At 40.1% G+C, this 20955-nt stretch overlaps 1 protein-coding gene across 4 annotated transcripts in view; it reads right to left on the bottom strand.

The window, feature by feature from the left end:
- The window catches only part of SH3D19 (SH3 domain containing 19), an 87061-nt gene extending 66706 nt beyond the window's left edge, over positions 1-20355 (bottom strand). For 2 of the 4 annotated variants that reach the window (XM_027635888.1, XM_027635885.1), the window contains exons 1-2: positions 20019-20354; positions 696-735 (exon numbers count right to left, since the gene is read on the bottom strand). Coding sequence is in view for 3 of the 4 variants with exons in the window: in XM_027635885.1 (XP_027491686.1) it covers positions 696-735; positions 20019-20136 (158 nt within the window). In the remaining variant the exon portion in view is untranslated. Of the gene's footprint in view, positions 1-695; positions 855-20018 lie in introns of those variants that run through there. The other 2 variants (XM_027635884.1, XM_027635886.1) reach the window with 2 other exon arrangements.
- Between the last annotated feature and the right edge of the window lie 600 nt (positions 20356-20955).

Genomic DNA, 20955 nt, shown 5'->3' with positions numbered 1-20955 from the left:
TCCCATTCCCCAGTGGAGAATTGAAAGAGAGAGTTTGAAAATATGGCAGAAGAGAAAGGGATTTTTTTAAAAATGAGAGGATCCAAAGAACTACAGAATATTCAGAAGTTTAAGGGAAAGTATGGCCTCACAAATCAATAGCTTAGAAGTCCATGACAACTGCTGATGAAAATTCTAAGTAAACACAAAATGTTTATGTGTATGTGTGTGTGTTCTGTTTAATACTCTTTCATTTGCTTCTCTCAGCTTTGAAATCTTAGGTATGATGAGATCAGAGTTAATGGAATAAATAATAGCATTGCTATTCTTGACTGAACCAAGAATTATTTTCCTTGCTACAGAAGCAAATAGTTCAAAGAAGCAAAAGTCATGAGGGCTTCTTTTTTTAAACCACAGCTTTAGCGAACAACCCTGTGCATGATACATAAACAAGCCTTTGGATTTTAAGTATACACAATTACAATATAGTAAGTCCTGCTAATTTCTTGTAAAATTGCCCATAAGGAATAGAAAACAATTATCTTTAACACAAAATTATTTTGGTATTGAATTATTGTTACCAAAACAGAGAAGTAGAAGAATGGCATTTTTATTTTTCTGGCCAATCTCCTAGGTCATCCCATAAAAGGAAAAAAAATAAGGGGAAAAAAAAAAGAAAAAGAAGAGAAGAATAAATACAGAAATACGGTTCTTACCCTGAAGAGCGGCAGTCTGGTTTATTTCTTTCTGAGCGATCTGTGAAAAAGGAGGCATAATATCAGCACAGAAGTTGCATGTTCTTTAGCAATACTAGTACAGAAGTCTTATAAGAACTGTAAAACCATATGACTAGTAAAACCAAAAGCTGATTCTCTTATAAAACTGTTTTTCCACACTGGACTAGTCTGCCTAAGACCAAGTAAAATTACTGCAAGTTTAATGTTTGGTAAAATTCCTCCACTCAAAACACCGTATATTTAATGTTTTGTATTAATGATTTGGATGCCTCTCCTCCCTTTAGCTGAAATGAACAGGGCTTTAGTTTAGGGTAAAAATAAGGGAGAGGAAAGAGGAAAAAAGAAAAACCACAGATTACTCAGCGCAAAAAAATCATTCCATGAATCACAGCTGGCAGAGTTCCCTGACAGGATGGGAGAAAAATCAGCAGTTGGTTGCAGCAACATCTGCAAATACAGTGAATCCAGTGCAGCCCCACCATTAACTCTTCAACTTCTGAGGGTTCCAGATACTGAATCTTTCTGTGTTTTTAGAAAGGGTTTTGTTTATCCTGTATTTCAAGAAGCTTAACTGAACAAATAAAAAGCTTCAATAGGTAAAGAAAGTATAAAATACTTCTCCTAAGAGTTAAGATTATCATAAAAGCATAACAAAATAACCACAGTGTTGTGATATTAGAATTCACATATTATCTGTTATATTTTAAGTCCAGAATATCTCTTACTGCATGACTTTTCAACTACCTGAAAGAACTGAGATTGCTGTCCGACTAAAATACATATATTATACATATAAAATACATATATTCCAAAATTAGAGGAGGGTTTAAACTTTTATTATAGAAGGATCCACTATGTAAGTAGAAGGAAATTCTTACAGCTACATACAACCTCCACTGACTATGGTAATTTTGCTTCTAACTCAATCTGTGTGTATTTTTTAACAGAAAGGTATTTTTCATGTGCTAGTAAATGCTTCACTGAAAAGCCTGTCTATACAGAAGAGTGTCTTCCTAAAAATATTTTCACCTTCACGTATTTTATTTTCAACCTTAAAGTTCTATAGTTGAAATAAAATTTGTTCTCTCGATAGCACACATTTTTTTGTGCATTATCTCATGTATGAAAGAAATATTTTCCCCTCCAAGCTTTAAGTGTTCATTTGATTGTTTTCATGAAAGTGGTAAAAAATTATTGCACGCCAACAGTGGTAAAGCTTCTTCCATCCATAGGTGCTCCTATTGAGCCATCATAGCCACACAGCGTATAACTTATTTTGTTTTCTGACTCACAGCAATCTCCATTGCATTACACCATGTGCAACTCTGGTAGCTAGAAACACCATGGTATAGCTCTGGTATAGCTCAAACCAGAGTTGTGCCAACAGTTGTTCAAACACACACAGAAAGGCCTTTTCCAGCCTTACCACGTAACCCCTTACCCGGGAGTACTGACAAAAATGAGACAGGACTTACTACAGAAACGTGCTTGCCATGTGTTGCTTGTTATCAGTGTTCCCCGCTCTGTAGGCAGCCACAGTCTAACAGTATTCAGACAAAGCCTTCCCACTTCTAAAAAGATTGTGTGAATAAACCAGTGGGAAGGAAGCGACAGGGTCAGTGCACATGTAAGCACAGCTCCTGGGAGCTCTCCCCCCAGACCTTGTCCAGTAGGCAGATCCACCACTGCTGCAACCTGCTCATTCAGGAAACCAATGCAATTCCCTTTTCCCTTTTGTCTTCATTCCTGTTTCAACATTTCAATATTACATTTGTTTTTACACATTTTATTTACTGCTAAGCTTAGTGAGAGCACACCACCCACACACACATTTGGTCGTATTGAAAAGAACAAATTGTATACCTACAAGCAAACAGCACTTAAAAACAGAAATAAAACCTGCACCTGTTTAAGGTTATTGTGAACTGAATCTTTTAAATTTGTTTTAATATCAAGTGTAAGAAGAGACTCAAAGAGCTGAATCTTTCAATTAGGTGCTTGGAGTCAATTAGGTGGTGGAGTCACCGTCCCTGGAGGTGTTTTAGGAAAGACTGGATGTGGCACTAAGTGCGTCGGACTAGTTGACATGGTGGTGTTTGGTCAGAGGTTGGACTTGATGATCCCGGAGGTCTTGTCCAACCTAATTGATTCTGTGATTCTGTAAATGCTGCAATTCTAGATGCTGTTTTGGCATTAGGTACAAGTGCCGAGTAATGACGCGCACCTCCAGAATCTCTCGAATATGAAAGCCTAGAAGAAACAGGCAAATCTTTTTTTTTCTTTTAATACATAGACACATATATGTTACACTTAAACACACGCACGTGCAGATTTTCTCTCTCCATTCTGTAGGTAAATTTTTGGCTTGGAAAAATTGAGTCTCAAAAGTGCTCACCCACAGCTGATTCTCTTTTCTCTATACATGTTACTTCAACAACTGAGAAATCTTTTCATAATCTAACAGAAATAATCACTAAGATCGTATAGTTGCAAAGATCTGAAAATTAAATCCTGAACTACAGATTTTCCTCTATATCAAAGACATAAATTGTTATAAAACATTATGGGACATGAAGTCTTTCTAGCAGAATACAGTACATCCTTCAATTCTAAACTCTGGAAGCCAAAACCACACGTTAGATTAGAGCAAACACTGGATGTTGCTGGACTAGCATGCACAATGAACAAACAGGACAGTCAGACACCAGAAAGTATTCTCTATCCTTCTGCTGCTAAAAGCAATAGAATTCCTTACTGTGTATGTAGCTGTAGTAAAATAGGCTAGGAATTCCTAGCAGCTAGTACTCACAAGCTAAAGAACTGGATTGTAAAATTCTAAGTTTTGGTTAAAGAAGTTTTTTCTATCTGCCCTCCAATCCACAATTTGCATAGCCAGACACCTGAATTCTCTCAATCCATAAGACCTGACCATGCTCCACCCTCCCACAGACCATACTTACGGATTTTCTCCTCTTCATATTAACATCTACTGTTTACAAAACCTTTGCTGCCCTTATGCAAATACAGCCATTGCAGGAGAAATATATTATCCTTGTTCAGCAGCAGGAAAAAGTACAAGAAGTCAAGGAGCTAGCAGATGGAACAGATGAGATGGAAGAAGTTAGAGATTCCTGGCTGAGGTTGGGAAGACTGTTGCCAAATTCTAAGCACTGCAGAAGAATCAAAGATAACATCAGGGCACAAAGATCTGCTATTCATACCACAGTTGTTTGGCAAATCTAGAGTTTACTTAAAAAATTGTGCTGCATGTATTTCATCAATAGCATGGACACCTTATGCCTTTTTTCAGCATTCAGAGGTTGAGCAGCAGACAGAAATGCCATGTTTCAGTTGCTTTTAGAAAGGTTCAGGTTTCTTTGAATGGTGATTCTCTTACCCTTCAAGCATGGGAAAACTATTCTCTTTTGTTGTTTGCTTTTAATACGATAGAACAGTTTTTCTTCTCAAGGAAAACAAACATAACCATCAGGAGAAAAACAACTGAATCAACATTATTTCAGTTGCTCCATAAAGTGGGAACAACTGAAGTTTTTGCCAAAAAGACCACCAATGCAGAAAATGATATCTCCTAAGGCAATAACTCTTGTGTCTGTAAGACAAGCACAGAAAAGGAAAAAGGCAACTCACACGAAACAGTCATTGTTTTTCTCTGTTTATTTTGCAAGCTTCTTCAAAGTATCTTGTTGCTAAGAGTGACTTCAACTGAAAAGTGTGCTCTCACTAGAAAAAAATTTAATTATAAACATAAAATGCTGTTGAAAAATGAGTGGAAAGTTAACACACATTTTGCCACATCAAAAGTGCAAAGCTACTGGGGAACCTTCAATGCAATTACCTACCAAGGTTGGTAACTTCCTGCTCTTAGTCCCATTCCACAGCCCGATCTTTTTTTAAAAGCTGAATTGCATGAAGGGAGCAAAGGGGGGCACATACCATTCCCATTTCTGGGAAATATTGTATTTTCCAGCTTAATTATGGCTCTTGAATTGAGCAGTCAGCAGAGGAGGCAGAACACTGTAACACTCTTCAGGAAGACATAGAGTTAGAACAGCTGTCTCCATCTCCATAGCTTTTTTAGCCCCTGATGGTACAGCAGTGGTTTCACAACGAAATGCTGTACACGCTGTACATGCTGTAGCATGAGATGCTACTGTAACAATGGCAAACCCCTAGATAAACCAAGTAACAGGAATTGTGGGCTCTTAAGCAGTGATGGCAACACTAAAATACACAGAGCACTTGTATTCTCAGAATAGGCGAATGCTGCAAGAGGCTACACAACCTGCCCTAATCTGAATGCATCAATCCCCAAGGAGCTTTGAAAACTTCCAGATGCTAAGACTGATGCAGCAGCTTTACAACACATCATGCAGAAATGTGATGGCTCCGACCAGTATTTCAGTAACATGCACCTAGACCCAGGTGATCACAGCTAAACAGTGCAACAGTCCCTGCCATGCACCTGCATTAGATCAAGAGCCTCGAATTTCTATTTCAAATTATCAGTGTAGATAGGGCCCTCGCTCAAACTCAATGCACATTTTCTGGGTAAAAGATCCTGCATTTGTGCAGGGCTTTCAAAGTTCTTTGATTTATTTGCACTGAGACAAGTAGAAACTTTCACTGATACTGTCACCTTTTTGTCTTCTGTCCTGTTAAGGCACATTGTGGCTCACAGCAACTCTTCCTTCTTTTCAGCACTCTCAAGGAAGGAGTCAGAACAGTGCAAATTGATTCCACTGTATAGAATCTACTATAAATTTTGTTCCATTTTATTAGCAACAGCTATACAACAAAACCCATAAAACTGAACATTTGTTTATGTATTTTACTATTTTAACAGTAGAGTCCCTTATCGGTTGTTTAATAGGCAGAAAGCCCAAGGAGAGATTAATGAGAGGCCTGGAAGAAACTTTTTAAATTTAGTTAATGTACAGTTTTCCCTTTACTACAAAAGGCCACAAAACCAGGACACACTCAAAGTTTTTAACTGCAAACACAGATAGTTTTTATACTTGCTTTAAATTCGACAGTATGCTGTTGAATTCCAGAGCAGTACATTGCAGGGGAAAAAACTTTACAATTCCCCCCATGAAATGATACAAGTCTGTCAGTTTTAATGCTAAACAGTAACTGAGTCTGCAAGCACAAAACATTCCTGCAGTTTTTTATACGTGAAGTAATGCTTTTTTCTACCCCTGAGAGATGGCTGAAGGCAGACCCCAACACATACCTGAGAACACACTGAACCTCTGCATTAGAGTATTTAACTTTGAAACCTACTGACCACCATAAAGCATACAATTATCCAAAGACTATATTCTTTAACTTGCTAAAGAGATTAAATATAAATTATGATCACCTTTAAAGCCTTATGTGCACTTGTACAACATATAAGTGAAAAAAGGAATTTACCGGACAGCAGAGGTCACATTTGCCAGTACTACATTTACTGTTGATTTGTTTTTGTGACTCCGAATTTCCACGCCCTCATTCTTGCTCCCACATTACTCCTGCATTGCAACAGCAAAAGTGTGCATGCATCAGTCTGAACCTATGTGCCAGCGTAAGAAGGGGCTGATGCAGAAACAAAAGAGAAAGGAAACAGACTGTGTGAGGTCTCACCACTTCTCAAAAAGGTTTATGCTGTAAGAACCTAGACCAAACTCAGCAGTGGGAACCAGGCTTGTTCTCAAGCCATAGATAACAAATGAAGTATACAAGCAATCAAATACACCCAGTATATACATGTTATCACACTTGTGCCTTCTACCACAGTTGTTTAAGAGGGAAATTCAGGATACAGTTGTTTCTAAAGCTCTTTTTTCAAGAAATTAGTAACCCGTGAAATTACAAATCCCCACATCTTCATGAAAGATCTCCCAGCTGATCAGTGCAATGTAATTCTTAGATTATGTACAGCAAGTACAAGCAGACATGGGTATCTGCACACCACCAAAATCACAGCAGAAGCTACTCTGGACAAGCCCTGCTGCTTAATTTTTTTTTATACTTTCATGAGGAAAATACTTATTGACTCAACTTTTTGATAGACAAAAAATTTATAGCCACTAAATACATTCTTCGCTACACATTCCAGAAATGTTAGATTTACATTTCTAAAAAATATTTCTCTGTTGTTGCTAGCATTGCCAGTAAAAGGAAATTATCTTTCAAGAGCACTGTACTATCTTTCTCTTCCCAAATCAGACATTTAGCATAATTCTGCATATTCCTCAGCTAGACCACAGAGCTCAGTCTTACAGTTAGACATGTGTGAATAAGCTTGTGCTTCTGACACTGTATTAACAGACCATCTTATAAACATTCATAAACTACATGCAAGATGCAAATTTATTCAATTATTTTGCTCCTCAGGGGTTTCCTCTGCTTGAGGACTAGCACATCCAGCTGCAAAAGAGCCTCCAGCTTTGAACACCTGTGTGCAGGTATACTTCCCTGTCACAACATCCCCCTTAGCACACAAATTAGGGGCACCTTCCATGCTGGGAGACTGAAGACGTCCACAGAGAAATATTGCTATGGAATGATTAAGATAATAATGATAAAAGGCTTTCTAAAAATAACAAAAGGAATAATTTTCTTTAAGATTTCCATAGGGCATTTGTTTTGGATTCTTTTTCTGTTGAACAACAGTTTCCTAAACATGTGCACTCCTGGCCACAGGGAGGATAATTTGAGGCTATGACTGTAGGGGCTATAATTTCCACCATTTAAACAATTTCCTTGATTATACAGTACAAAACTAGGTGTTGTGGAAAGACCCTTCGTTGTACATGATTCAGATAATCACACACCCTACCTTGCTAGTTTCAAAAGACAGACTTTGCATCTATTATGCTCTATAGTAAGAACATTTATTCTTGGATGTAAAACACTGAAAATGTCACCCTTCCCTTCCACCTTGCCAACCCAACAATCCTGTCCCATATTCTGAGTTGGAAGGGACCCACAAGGATCGAGTCCAACTTTTAAGTGAATGGCCCACACAGGGATTGAACCCACAACCTTGGCATTCCTAGCACATGCTCTAAGCAACTGAGATAATCCAGATTAAAAATTTTCTGAATTTGCTAATCTCAAACAATATGTTTTTCCTCTTGAGATGGCAAACCTCAACAATGAAAGTTTCCAGTATAATCTTATGCACTAAGCATATAGAAGTTAAGTCATATTCAATGTGAGTGACACATGGATTCACAATAGCAATTAGATTGCATAGCAATTCAGAAGATAGTCCCATTTCCATATCATGGGAAACTAATTCAGCTTTAAAACAATCAAGAAAATTCCGAAAATTCCTTTTTTTTTTTCTTTTTTTTTCTTATTTTATCCTGTGAAGGCACTGACAGAATAAAGGTAATATTGCTTCCAATTTAGAAATCAGACATTATAGTGAGTGTAAGTAAGTGCATAGGTCTGCACTTTGGCAGAAGTTTGGAGACTGGGGGGATGAAACAACATAGAGAGAAAGAAAATTACATATTAAAATAAAGGATTGTAAAACACTCAACCATAAAAAACCCAACAGTTCTAAAAAAAGAAGAAATGTACCAGGCAAATAACAGTATTTACTTCTCTTAAGATACCACTGAAATACTCAACACCTTTTTCTCAGAATATTTTGTGGTCCTTTGTCACTTTTTATGGTAAAAGAATCCCCAAACTGTTTACCCAGTTCACATAAAGGCACCTAATGAGAACAGTCTTAAACCTCAATGATTTTTTTTACAAGTACTAATTTTCTAGGGAAGTGCATTTGAAATTAGCCTACTAACAAAATATTCTTCCTCCAGTGACATTGGTAATTCTGCTCAACAGAAAAATTCTGAGAAACTGAATTTAACAATTGCTTCTCACATGCACTGCATGCATACCATAAAATGGATTACTCCCAAAATGGTCTCCTGCACTTTAATCATCAAAGACTAAAAGGTCTAGAAACATCATAAAAAGGATTAATGTGAAGGTGCAACACATTGATTTGTTTAATAATGTTGTCATATACCAACAAATTGTTGCAATCTGAGATAACCCTCATCCAACAGCTTTGAGTACACACTTAAGTTGTGCAACTCTAAGCTAGTATTCCACAGAAAAGGAAGCCCAGCACTTCCCTATTATTGAAGCAAGTAATGTTTTAATCCATATTATTAAATAATGTAGTGATCAGCATTCAATTTCTTAAGTAGTGAGTCACCTGGCATTCTGAAGACATTTTACTGAGGTGTGCGATGAGTTTATCCACATCTACTTCAAGGTAAGTGTTAAAAAACTACCAAATCCCCTTCAAGGTACCTCAGAGTCCTTCTTTACTGGCCTAACGTGTGCGTGTAAATCTGCATACGTGTGCCCTTCGGTCCTGAAGGACCAGCCTGACCAGAAGTCCCTATGCACAGCTGGATTCCTTGCACCATGATTTCACTTCATGCAGAAGGCCCATCTGTGCAGTCCATCTGATCCCTCTGTAGCCACATCTGTTGTGTCCAGAAAGATGCAGCCACTGGACACCAGTGTCATTACCTTCTTAGCACAGGCTCACTTGCCTAACCTATGTGAAACATATCCTTCCAAGTTCCAAACCAGAAAATAACAATGTTTTATAAAAAGGGAAGACAGGAGGGAAAAAAAGAGAGGGACAACAAGGAAACAGCAAGTCACAGAATAGAAACACCACCAGCTGTGATGAAAGAGAGGCAGGCAACCCTTCCTGGGGTTTTATAAAAGCACTGGGCTTTTATACCACTTGGTAGCAAGTTCAAGCGTGCACAGCAAAAATAATTATGGTTCACGGTTCACAACACACAGCTTGGTGTATTATTTTTCATTTAAAAATTGAAAACATGGTTGAATTCAACACAATTTACAAAACATATACAAATCATATACAAATCATAATAAAAGTGCTGAGTTCTCTCTGTGTACAAAAAGAAAGCTGTAAGTCACAATTCTAAGAAATGCCTTTTAAACAACCACTCATATACATACACCTTTCATTCTTCACACGTGGCCCTTGTACTGTAGACAAAGCTGATTGCACCTACTTCTGGGCTTCTGAGAAATTACAATATTTCACAGAGCTTTCTCACCCATTTTTTCAAATGTTTGGCAATTGTACTTCCTTCTCCTCCCAACCTCTCAAAAATACAGAGTAGAAAAAGCAGCTATTACAAAAGTAATTTTTTAGTCGCTTTTAGCCCTGACATGGGGCTAGTGCATCTTGTCATCAGTCTTCTAAACACAAATCCATCCATTCAGTTGCTATTCATGGTAACACAAAGCAGCTTCCATACTGTTCAATGAGAGGCTTCAGAAATCATATGGTAACTTAAAATGACCAAGCAAAAGGATGGCAAAGCTATAAGCATCCAGAAACGCTCAAAACAAAGAATCCTGTATTTACCACAGATAAGCCCAGGGTTCCTGGGCACTGTTGTAACGCTGGCAGAAACGGTTGCAATTCTTTGGTACTTTGGAGAAATACCTCTTCTCCCATGTGCTCCTAGACCTCTCCCCACTTCTGTGCACTCACCAAAAAGGCCTGCAGATCCTGTCAGAGGCATCCAATTTCTGTAAATACACTAATAAGTACCTCTACATTGCTATGGTGCCAAAATATTGAAAAGACACATCTCAATTAAGTAATTCTTGATAATGGAACCACCAACATCAAGCCAGTGGACAGTAATCAGAGAAATGAAGTGTGCCTGATGTTGTGGCAGCTGCTACCATGCATTTCCCAGAGATGATATTGGTGATCTACAGCAAGCTTTGCACACCAGCACAGAAAAAACAGATTTTGTCATCGTGAAGTTAGGCCCATGAGTGCTGAATACGTGAGGTCTACAACATTATCCCATCTCATCGTTCAGTGACACGTGTTCCATGCTGGTAGTGACACTCTTCCAAGCACTGTCTTGACCTGCCTAAACTAGGTCAAGGCCGTGGTAGACTACAGCAGGTGTCCAGCCTCAGGTAAACTTCATCACCCCAGTCTGGAGTTCACTGGGTGTTAAGTCAGACATACTTGCAAAGGTTGGCTAGCTTAAGGCAAATGACCAAGCTTACAGCATTTGCCATCAGTTAAACTGTGGCACTTCACTATGCTGCAGAAGGAGAGAGTTTTAAAACTTCTAATTTGATCCCAAGTCCCACATTTCTATTAGTTTCTATACCTAAATTTACAATGCAGTCGTAAAATGAATATAGCACACTGACGAAGCAATTTATTATGAGAAAGTTATCAAAATGCTGAGCTTGTTTCTAGACATTTATGTCCCATTGCTCCAACAGCATGAGCCAACATCATTTAAAATTCTTTTAAATGATTTAGTACAGATGTGCACAACCTGAATCAATTTTCATGAACAGATCTGTGATACTGAGCACTCAGGTTTTAATGTAAGAAGGAATGCATGCTGAATACAAGTTTATCACCTTGAGAAAACAAGTTATATTAATTTTAGCTTCTCTCTTATAAATAAAATCAAAATACTATAACTGAAGAAAAAAAAAATCAAATGGCCTCTCTTATGCATACAATATTCTGTCTAGAAGAAGAATGGATCAGAAATCCCTTTGTAGGTAAATTTTCAAGCACTGTTTTTCCTAAGTTATAAGGATGTAAATCACCATGCTCAAGGCCATATCGAAAGCAGCATATAGATTAGAAATTTATCATCACAATTCAAGAACCAGTGAATACCCAGTAAAGATACCAACCAAGGTAGGTAAAAGGTAGTAACTGATTTCTTACATAGAATAATCGCGTTTCTTACTGCCATGCAAGATTTGAAGACCAAAAATCTAAGTGGATTCAAAAACAGAATTGAATTTGTAAAAGATAAATCCAGTGGCAATGATTTAGCAAGGCCTTTTATATGCAGCCTCCAAGAACTTGCTAAGAAATTGACTGCAGAAGGGAAGGAAACTCTCTTGGAAGTAAAAATTGAATCCTAGGAGGTGTTTCTCGCATACTTTCCTGAAAACATTTGTAGGCAATTGTAAGAAATAGGTTACCTGAGGGGATGAACCTTTTGTCTGTCCCAGTACGATGTTCCTGAGGGCATGAAAATGATAAAATTCTTGGTTTTCTTCAGTTTGTTCACTGGGACACATATGAGTTACTATCACAGCTCTGAAAGGCTGAGGGTGTGCCCTTATTTAGAGGAGTGACAATGTCAATAATTTGAAATCTTTAGTATGTTCTGATCCAATCACATTTTCTCCAAAAGCCTGAACAAGCTGACTGAGGTAGTAACACACTCACACAACAAATACTATAATCTCTTAAAAAGCTTAGGGGGGGAAAAAAAGGTAGTAGGAAAGGAAATGAACAATAAAATCTGTTGCATTCAGCTTCTACTACAGTGTGAACATTTTCAGCCTTGCTGTAATGAAGTCCTTCAGGCTGCACCCAAATACAGCCATAGAAAGTAGGGATAGATTTGATTTGTAACACATGCAAGACTTCATAAACCAATTAAGTTCATCTTTGAAGTATCTTTTTTAGAATTCCATTAACTTTTGTCAGAAGATTCTAAATTTTCATGTCAGAATGTCAAACCGATGTTTTTAGAATAACACATGCAATCCATACAAATCTCTACAGATTTACAACACCACCTGAAGCAATTAGTGTAACAGTACTACATCAGAGGGCCAATTTAAAAATACTGATAGACATAAAATCCTGTGTCTTTCAAAATTCATACAATGTTGAGAAAAAAAAGAAAAGTAAATTTTCTTGGTATGTGCCATCAACCATTAAATCTATGCTTTCCTGCAAAACTTATTTTTGTCCTTCACTGAAGGGAAGGATACTTGCCAAGCACAAACCACAGATCAAAAGATGATATGTTGTGTTCCCAAATCTGCTGTTGAAATACTTCAGTACCTTTGGTTCATACTGTTTTTCAAGAGCAGAGTAAAAAATCTTGGCCAGCAATGAAAACAAGGCTTCCATTACATTTTTTGTATAGATTGAGAACCTGAATAAGCAAGGTAGGACTGTGCAATGAGAAGGCTGAAGAGGCCAGACTTCTTTACTCCAGAAAAAAGGTGGCAAAGGAGCTATTTAACCACAGCACGCAGCTACCTGTAGGGTAGCAACAAAGATCACAAATGCAAACTCTTCCTAGTGTTAGTGGACAATATTGCAATGGGCATTGTTACAACTGTGCCTTGGAAGGTTCAGGTTGAATGTGAGTAAAAACTCTTTCATGAGGAGTTAGTGCAGGACTGAAGCACGTTACCTCTTTTGGATGACCCTCTTTCAGATCCCACTCTTTTGGATGACCTTCCAAGACACAGCTAGAAAAAGCCTTGGTTGGATGGATCTAGCCTTAGCAACAGGCCTGCTTCAAGAAGGAGGCTGGACTAGGTGACCCCAGAGCTCCCTTCCAGCCAGCACTTCCATGGTCACAAACACAAAATCATCAAAGCAAAGAAACTAGACCATGATAAATGTAAAGCCCTGTATTTAATTACAGACAATAAGCATCAAGAGAGGAAGTTTATGTTAAGTTACTTTAGTGCTATAAAAATAGAATTTCATATGGTACACATTGTATGAGATTCTGACTGAAACAACACACACAAAACTACATCAACTTTTCATGGAGAGAGAGTCAACACCACTGCTTTGTTGTTTACAGATTTTAAATCAAGGTGATGTATGGCTTCCAAACAGATAAATTATATTTAACATCTCAGTAATTGCAGCTTAACTTGCTTCAGTAATTGCAGCCGCAGAAAAATAAAAAAAAAAGGAGGAATTTAGGAGTACAAAACTTGAGAAACAATCACAGTGGAATGCTGAACTGATAGACTGCAAGGACACTTGGCAGAAAGTCCAAGATAAGGCCAGCAGGAACCAGATTAGCAGGAACAAAGCAAGCCAACTCATCAATCTAACGTGCTAACTAAGTGAAAGGTAATTGTGGCAGGGGGAGATCAGGACCACTGACTCAAGAAACCCATCTACTCAAAAGAAGATTTAGCATGTGGACTAATCAGCATAAGAAACAAGAGAGTCATTTATCCAGTAGAAATAGAATACTAATTAATGAGAGAACTATGTAACTTAGAGCCACTAAACACTAATGCCTTTGCTTGCTAAAATGCATAAATAGTGAAAAGGTTTGATAATCGGTGTGCCGGCTTTGTGGATTTCTGTGCTGCACTGTGAATAAATCAGATACCTCGACTCTTGTGTGTGGGTTGGTCTCTTGCACCCCATGTGAAAGAAACCACTGCAGGACAACAAAGGCCACATGGTCAAAAGCAAATATTGACAAATTTATTTACAAATATTATTTTTTTCCCATCTGTAAACAACAACCACTTCGGTAAAATGAGGTTATGACTCATTTTGCCCTTTGCTGTCTATCCCTATTCTTTATGCAACAACCCTGACTTATCATTTGTTGCCTTGACAGGAAATTATTGCTTTCAACATAGCATGATCTTTGGGCAATCATAATTCAATAAGTCATTCTCTGTCTACAAACTACCTCTCCTTAAGCAATGATACATTTCTGTGCCTTGCTTTGGCTATAACCTAAATGAGAAAGTTCGTTTCACCACTTAATAATAATACTTATTATTATCAGTTGTCCTTCTACAGTTTCCTTGGCTTGTAAATCACACTGTTGACTATCAGAATTTATTCAGTTATTTTCCTTAGAGCAGCCTTCATTTTCAGAAGGGTTGTTTCTTCAGAGGACACAACATTCTTTGGGGTTTAGTCTACACTCTTGGCCAAGTGACTGCAAGCAGGTTTTTTTCTTGTCACTAACAGTACACTCCAATTTCAATGTTGGGGAATTTCCATATATAAGCTATGTTAGTCAACTTCCAGAAAAGCTTTAGTCAATATTTATATTTACCTCAAGCAAGCTACAGTCAAAGACTATGAAATATAGTGGAAATGTGTGCACTAACCTCAGTGAGATATGGAAAATGCCCGATCAGGTAATCCTCTCAATACTTACATGATACAACATACCAGCACCGGTCAGAGATTATTACAGAAGAATTACATAATTTGTGCTCTTTAGATTTTAAATATTTTACTGTGGTGGTACCTCAAGCAGTTATTAAAACCGAAGTCTTTGAGTAGAGAAGTCTTTGAGTTTGCATTGGGACTACCAAAACAGAACAGACTGAATCCTAGGAGGAAGAGGGAAGAGATGCTCAGCTGGTAATCAACTCTACTACTTGTGAGGCAAATGATTCAATAAATAAATAAATGAAATTAATAGTGGCACCCCACCAACGCTCCTGTCAGCCCTTTCTTTAAGGGCTTCTTGCATACACATGGACAGAGTAGCAGATCACAGGTAGACTATATGAATTTATTTAAGACAGGTGATCTACTCTATGTGGATTTTTTTTTCTTCTCTGAATAAAAGAGGATAAATGGTTATACTCGGTGTGGACAAACAGAACAATTTTCAGATCAGCACTGAAGGACACAGGTATGCAAAGAAGTTTCCAGCTGAACAATGCTGACATCTGTTCTGCAACATGCAGATCTTTCCACTTCTAAAATATAAGATTTAGTTAAGCAACGAACTCTTAGAATCACCCTTTTCCTAATTATGCTTTCTCTCTGCTCCAGGGTCGCTGTGCCCCTTGGGAAGGACTAAGTTTGAGCTGTTCTTGTTATGATCCAGTGAATCCTAAAGGACATCATCACTGAAACAGTCTCAGACTTAAGAATTTTGTGAAGAATTTCAGACCATCTTACTCTTTATTTCTTAAGCTCAAACACGTATTTTTGCATTAACATGAAAACAACTGCTGAGCATTCTTGTACTAGATTCTTCATTTATCAGTTAAAAATCCATGATGCCTGCAAATTAATGTTCACTGAATTTCACCAGACCCACTATACAAATGTACCCCCATAACCTCTCAGCATGCTGAGCAGTGACATATTCAACCCTAATTTGTTATATTGGACACAGCTCATTGTTCTCAGCTTCAAAACAAGTCAGCACCAGTTTGATGTGGGAGTTGTGGGAGCAGAAAGAATTGATCCAACTCTGAACCAGATCTTGTTTTGGCAAAAAAAAACCCCAAAGCACTCAGTCAGCCAACGAACCAAGAATAGATGATTTCACTCATAACCTAAAATTGCCCACTAGAGTTGAAAAGGTTCCAGGAAATGTGAAATACTATGGAGAAACGGAAATAGAGGAAGAGGGGAAAAAAAACCCCTACAACAAAACACGACCCAGAGATGTTTTAATCAGCATAGCAAAACTCATATGCAAATCTGTGTTGGAACAAACTACAGACAAGCATTTGTGATAAGTAAAACAGAGCAATATTAAATTAAATCAAAGCCTTTCCTTGTACTATTGACCACATGTACTTTTACCACACATTAAAGTACAAATCACAATAGGTCTTCATTATCAACTCAAATAAATTTGATTATTGGTTTCTATATTTGGCAATTTCATTTTATTTTTAAGTAAAGAAATCCACATCCATAATGGGCTGTACTTTCTCAGGGAACACTGCTCAGAATTCAGAGTGAAATTATGCAGATACTGAATATGTTAAAAATGTCTTGTGCACTTTAGATAACTTCAGAATATTGGGGTACTAAGCCCTAATGTGGCAGTAAGGACACATAATCAACCAATGCATTTCATAACTAAAATTTCCTATATTCACTATAAACTTTCCTGCAAGTCTGTTTATTTTAGTCAGTAGTCACAGAATAAAAAGGTAGTGAAAACAGGAAAGCACACCACATTAAGGCTCTAAGTTAGCCTGGAGAGAGCCTGTAAGTCTATGGAAAAACAGGAATTTAGTGGGGTTTGTTGTTGTTGTTGTTCTGGTTTGTTTGGAACTTTTTGTTTCCACTTTATTAAAAACAAACTAAATAAAAATACTAACATTCTAAACCAAAAAAATCCAGTAAACATCCTATGGTCTCTATTACTTTTCAGAACAATAATGTATGTGACAGAAATATGCCACAAGGGAGGTAGAAACTGATCACATTATTTTACTTATTTAATTGCAGTATAAAACCCTAAAGGTTTCCAACAAGCCTGGCTTCCTTTCCCACAGCAGATGACCATATGATTCAGTTTCAACAAACCTAGGAAACCACTTTTATTCTTCTCAATTTTTAAAGAATATACCGTAGTTCTCCTCCCTATCATTAAAAAAACCTATATATATTAAAAAAAAAAAAATCATTAAATCAGCGTTTTCTCAGAAAAACATTTCATTAGAAGAATCTCAAATTGCTCTACTTAATATCTCCTCACAGGTTTTCCAGAACACGCTAAATAAAAAGCTTTCTTGAATTCAGAGAAAATAATTCCACGACATGGAATCATGACATGTAGTGTGGTAAAAACAGGCAGTCAGACAAGTCACCTGGGCTATCTACAACTAACCCATGGATAATATTGATTCTGACCATCTCATCTGCTCACCTCTCCAAGTTTTCAATCCCCGCTTTACCATCAGCTCTGGCACTTGCCTAGTGTTCAAGCAAGCATTAAACCAGCAAAAAGGCCCCCAACTCAATGCAGCAAAAAAACCCAAACACGTCAACCCCTCAGTGAACCAAATAAAAAATCCATGCCTAAGTCTCTAACAGCTCTCAGGCTGCAGTTTTACAGCAACCTAAGCCAAACGAACTTCTGGCTGGCATAGCCTCTTACCTCCCTCCAGCTGCATGTTCCTACTCTTTCCCCTGTGCCAGCTTCAACATTCATCCAAACCTGTGCAAAACCATTCCAGAGAGCTGAATCAGCAGGCTCCCATCCACTGAAGAGAGCTAAAAAAATATCCCACTGCTTGGCCAATGCACCAGAACAGGTTGGTGCAGGTTCTAGCAAGCACAAGGTCTCCAAGAGAGCCCTCAGCAGCCACCCAGTAGATCAGCCCAGGCTGCCACCAAGCCACAACTTCACTCACCAGCAAGTTGGACAAGCAGCAGAGCTGACATACAAGAGAGAGCAGAAGTGCACATCCACAATGGAGATCACACCTCCAGAGTAGCAGCAAGCTGTGAGATTAGCTTAGCTGGCTTCATTCTACAACATCAGGCATACTACAACTGTGACTAGCTTCAAGGGAAAATACTACTTCTTAGTTCTAGAGCCTCCTGTGCTCTGGTTGTCCAATAAAACAGCGCTAATTACATGCCTGAGCGTTTAGTAAGTCAGAAGCGTTTGTGAACTTTCACCTTTCAAGTACTACTTTGCATATGTGCCTTGCACGTGCAGGACTAAGATGATCAACCGCCCTTATGCATCTTCATGTATAAGCTGAACATACCAGAAATTTTAAGTTGTTTGCATTCACAATTAGTTTAATAGACTGAACTGCTTAAATTGGTGGTCTGCTAAGGTGCAACTACATTGCTTAAACCCTATAAAAATATCTAGCAGGCTTATTTAACACCTATTTATATTACCATCCTGGCAGTGTAACCACACATTACATGCAAAAAAATCCCACTTATTTTCAATAGGTTTGTAAATAAAAGTATGTAAATAAAGGCCAAGTAAGGGAAGAACAGCAAACTCATCCACCTTGGATGATGTTCTTCATGGATGCCTTGAGAATACTCTGCTAGGAGTCCTTGTGCTGTTTTCCCAGCATGTAGTCTTGCAAACAGATGGAAAGAAGGCGAGACAGCTAAAGCAGAATGCTATTCATTCACACATACTTTACACTAGTAAAGTAAACATAAAGTGCCGGCCCATTTCCAAGGGTGGTTGTCAGGACAAAACACTAATAAAACCTGAAAAAAGAATATGAGCCTTTTATTACTGATTATTGCATTGTGCCAAAGACAAATCCTGGGAACAAGCTTTGTTCCACAAGAAGGCGGCAAAGGTTATATACATATATAAACTGTAGAACCAACTCTGTGTTTTCTGCTAATAAAAACCTCTGAAAGAAACACCTTTAGAAAACAGGTACCATAACCAGCAGCACGAACTATAGTGGAAACCATACAGGAACCAACACTGGGTTTTTTTGCACTCTACCCCAGACAAGGAGAAACCCTGCACACATTCCAAACCACAGTGGTTTCAATAAGGTCCTGCTAATCCTCCACCTACCCAGATAGGCAGTGACATAACTTGGGTCACTGGAAGCCACACAGCGCCTGCCTGTTCCAAGTTTTCCGCTGTGATCCCTCAAGCTGCTGTGTTTTTGTCATCTACAAAGGGATACTCAATTTCTTGTTGTTGAAGTGGATGCAAAACCACCCAAATTGTAGAAGGCACTATATTGCCACAGTTGAATCCTAATTATTAAAAATTGGAATATTTGGAATTCAATTTTAACTATGCAGTGTGGCTGAGACTTTACCTTGAAACAGACTTTAGGAAAATTATTCATTCTGGAGGGAAGTTTACACCGACAGAAAAATAAATGCTGTGTTCTCACCTCAGTGACTACAGAAAAGTGACATGTGTGTTGCCCCTCAATCAACAATAAAGTCTGAATTAAATACTTTCAATTGCTGCCAGGATCCACTGCAGTTCACTATTTCAAATAAAAGCTTGCTGCGACCTCCAGGTCTATAAATACATATCAATCTGCTCACTCCCAAGCTCCATGCCTTCTTGTATGCACCAATTCCTGCCTTCTGTCTGCCAGGGCCTGCTGTCCATACCTACATAGAAATGGCTACATGTAAACAGCGTTGATACCTAGAGCTTCCTCCGCCTTGGTACTCTAAAGAAAAATCGGCATTTAATTTCCTGATAGGGCAGCCTATGCAACTGGACGTGTCTGTGGTGGCCAGCACATGCCCAGGTTAGCATCAGTGTGGCGAGACACTGAACAGGTTGTCCATGGGACCTGTAGATGCCCCATCCCTGCACCTGCTTAAGGAGGTGCTCAAAGCCAGGTTGGATGGCGCTTGGAGCAACCTGGTCTAGTTTGAAGCATGGCAGGGAGGTTGGAACTAGATCATCTTCAAGGCCCCCTTCCAACTCAAACCACGCTATGACTCTATGATCAGCTCGGAGCAGGAGCAGCTCTGGGGCTGCGCCTCGGGAGGACGGCCCGCGGGCACACGCTTGGGCTCGGATGCACCTGAGCTGAACGGAGCTGCCTTCGGGCGAGGCCACCGGGGCCGGCACACCTCGGGGCGGCAGCGCCAACGCCGCCCAGCCCCCGACAGGAATCCAGACCCGGGGAGCGGGCCAGGGCCAGCCCAAAGCAAGCGACGCCACGGCCCGCCGCGCCCCAGCCCCTCACCTGCCGCCGAGCTCAGCGCGACCCTCCGGTGCCTCCTGCCGAGCTCCCGCAGCTCCTCCTCGTCCTCCTCCAGCCTCCAGGCTTCGGCCATCGGCGGCGGAGGGGCGGCCGGCAGCATTTAGGAAGCGGGGGCTGCCATGACCGATGCCCTCTCCTCGGCGCGGCCGCCCGGCCCCCGGGCCCGCCCCGCACCTGCGCCCTCTCAGCCGCGCTGCTCCCGGACACCGCTCCGCGCCTCTGCCGGCCGGGCGAGCGGGGCGAGGCGGGAGCAGAGGCGGCCTTTCCTGCCCATCCGCGGCTCTCCGGCGTCAGCAGGAAACCCGGCGGCCGCCTGGCACCGCCACAAAAGGGGGCGGAGGAGGCGGTGGCGGGGGGAGGTACCTGGCGGCCGCCGCCGGGCAGCAGCTCTGCGGCCGCGGGCACCTCGTGGGGACGGGCCGGGACGGCCACTGCCGGCACCGAGCGCGGCGGGGTGAGCCCGGGCGGCCTCCTGCTAAGGGGAAGAAGGGGCTTGCGGCGAGCGGGTGCGAGGTCTGCCTCGCCTCACGACGAGGGCAAGGAGGTGCCAACATGATGGCGCCAGACTTTTTATGGTGGTGCCCGGCGACAGGACGAGGAGTAATGGCCATAAACTAAAACACTAGGAGTTCCACCTCAGCGTGAGGAATAACTTCATTATGTTGAAGGTGGCAGGGCACTGGAACAGGTTGCCCAGGGTGGTCGTGGAGTCTCCCTCTCTGGAGACATAAACCCACCTGGATGCATTCCTGTGTCACCTGCTGTAGGTGACCCTGCTTTGGCAGGGGGTTGTACTCTGTGACCTCCAGAGATCTCTTCCAACCCTACCAATTTTGTGGTTCTGTGAGGTGAGAAGGGCAGTTCCTGCGGGCGGCCGGCAAGCCGGGAGCCCTGGGAGCAGCGGGGATTGCGGGCGCGG

This window comes from Corapipo altera, unplaced genomic scaffold, assembly GCF_003945725.1.
Source record: "Corapipo altera isolate COAL_440 unplaced genomic scaffold, ASM394572v1 22b, whole genome shotgun sequence".
Taxonomy (NCBI): domain Eukaryota; kingdom Metazoa; phylum Chordata; class Aves; order Passeriformes; family Pipridae; genus Corapipo; species Corapipo altera.
Note: the sequence above shows the minus strand (reverse complement) of the source record. Positions and strands in the feature narration are given on the sequence as shown.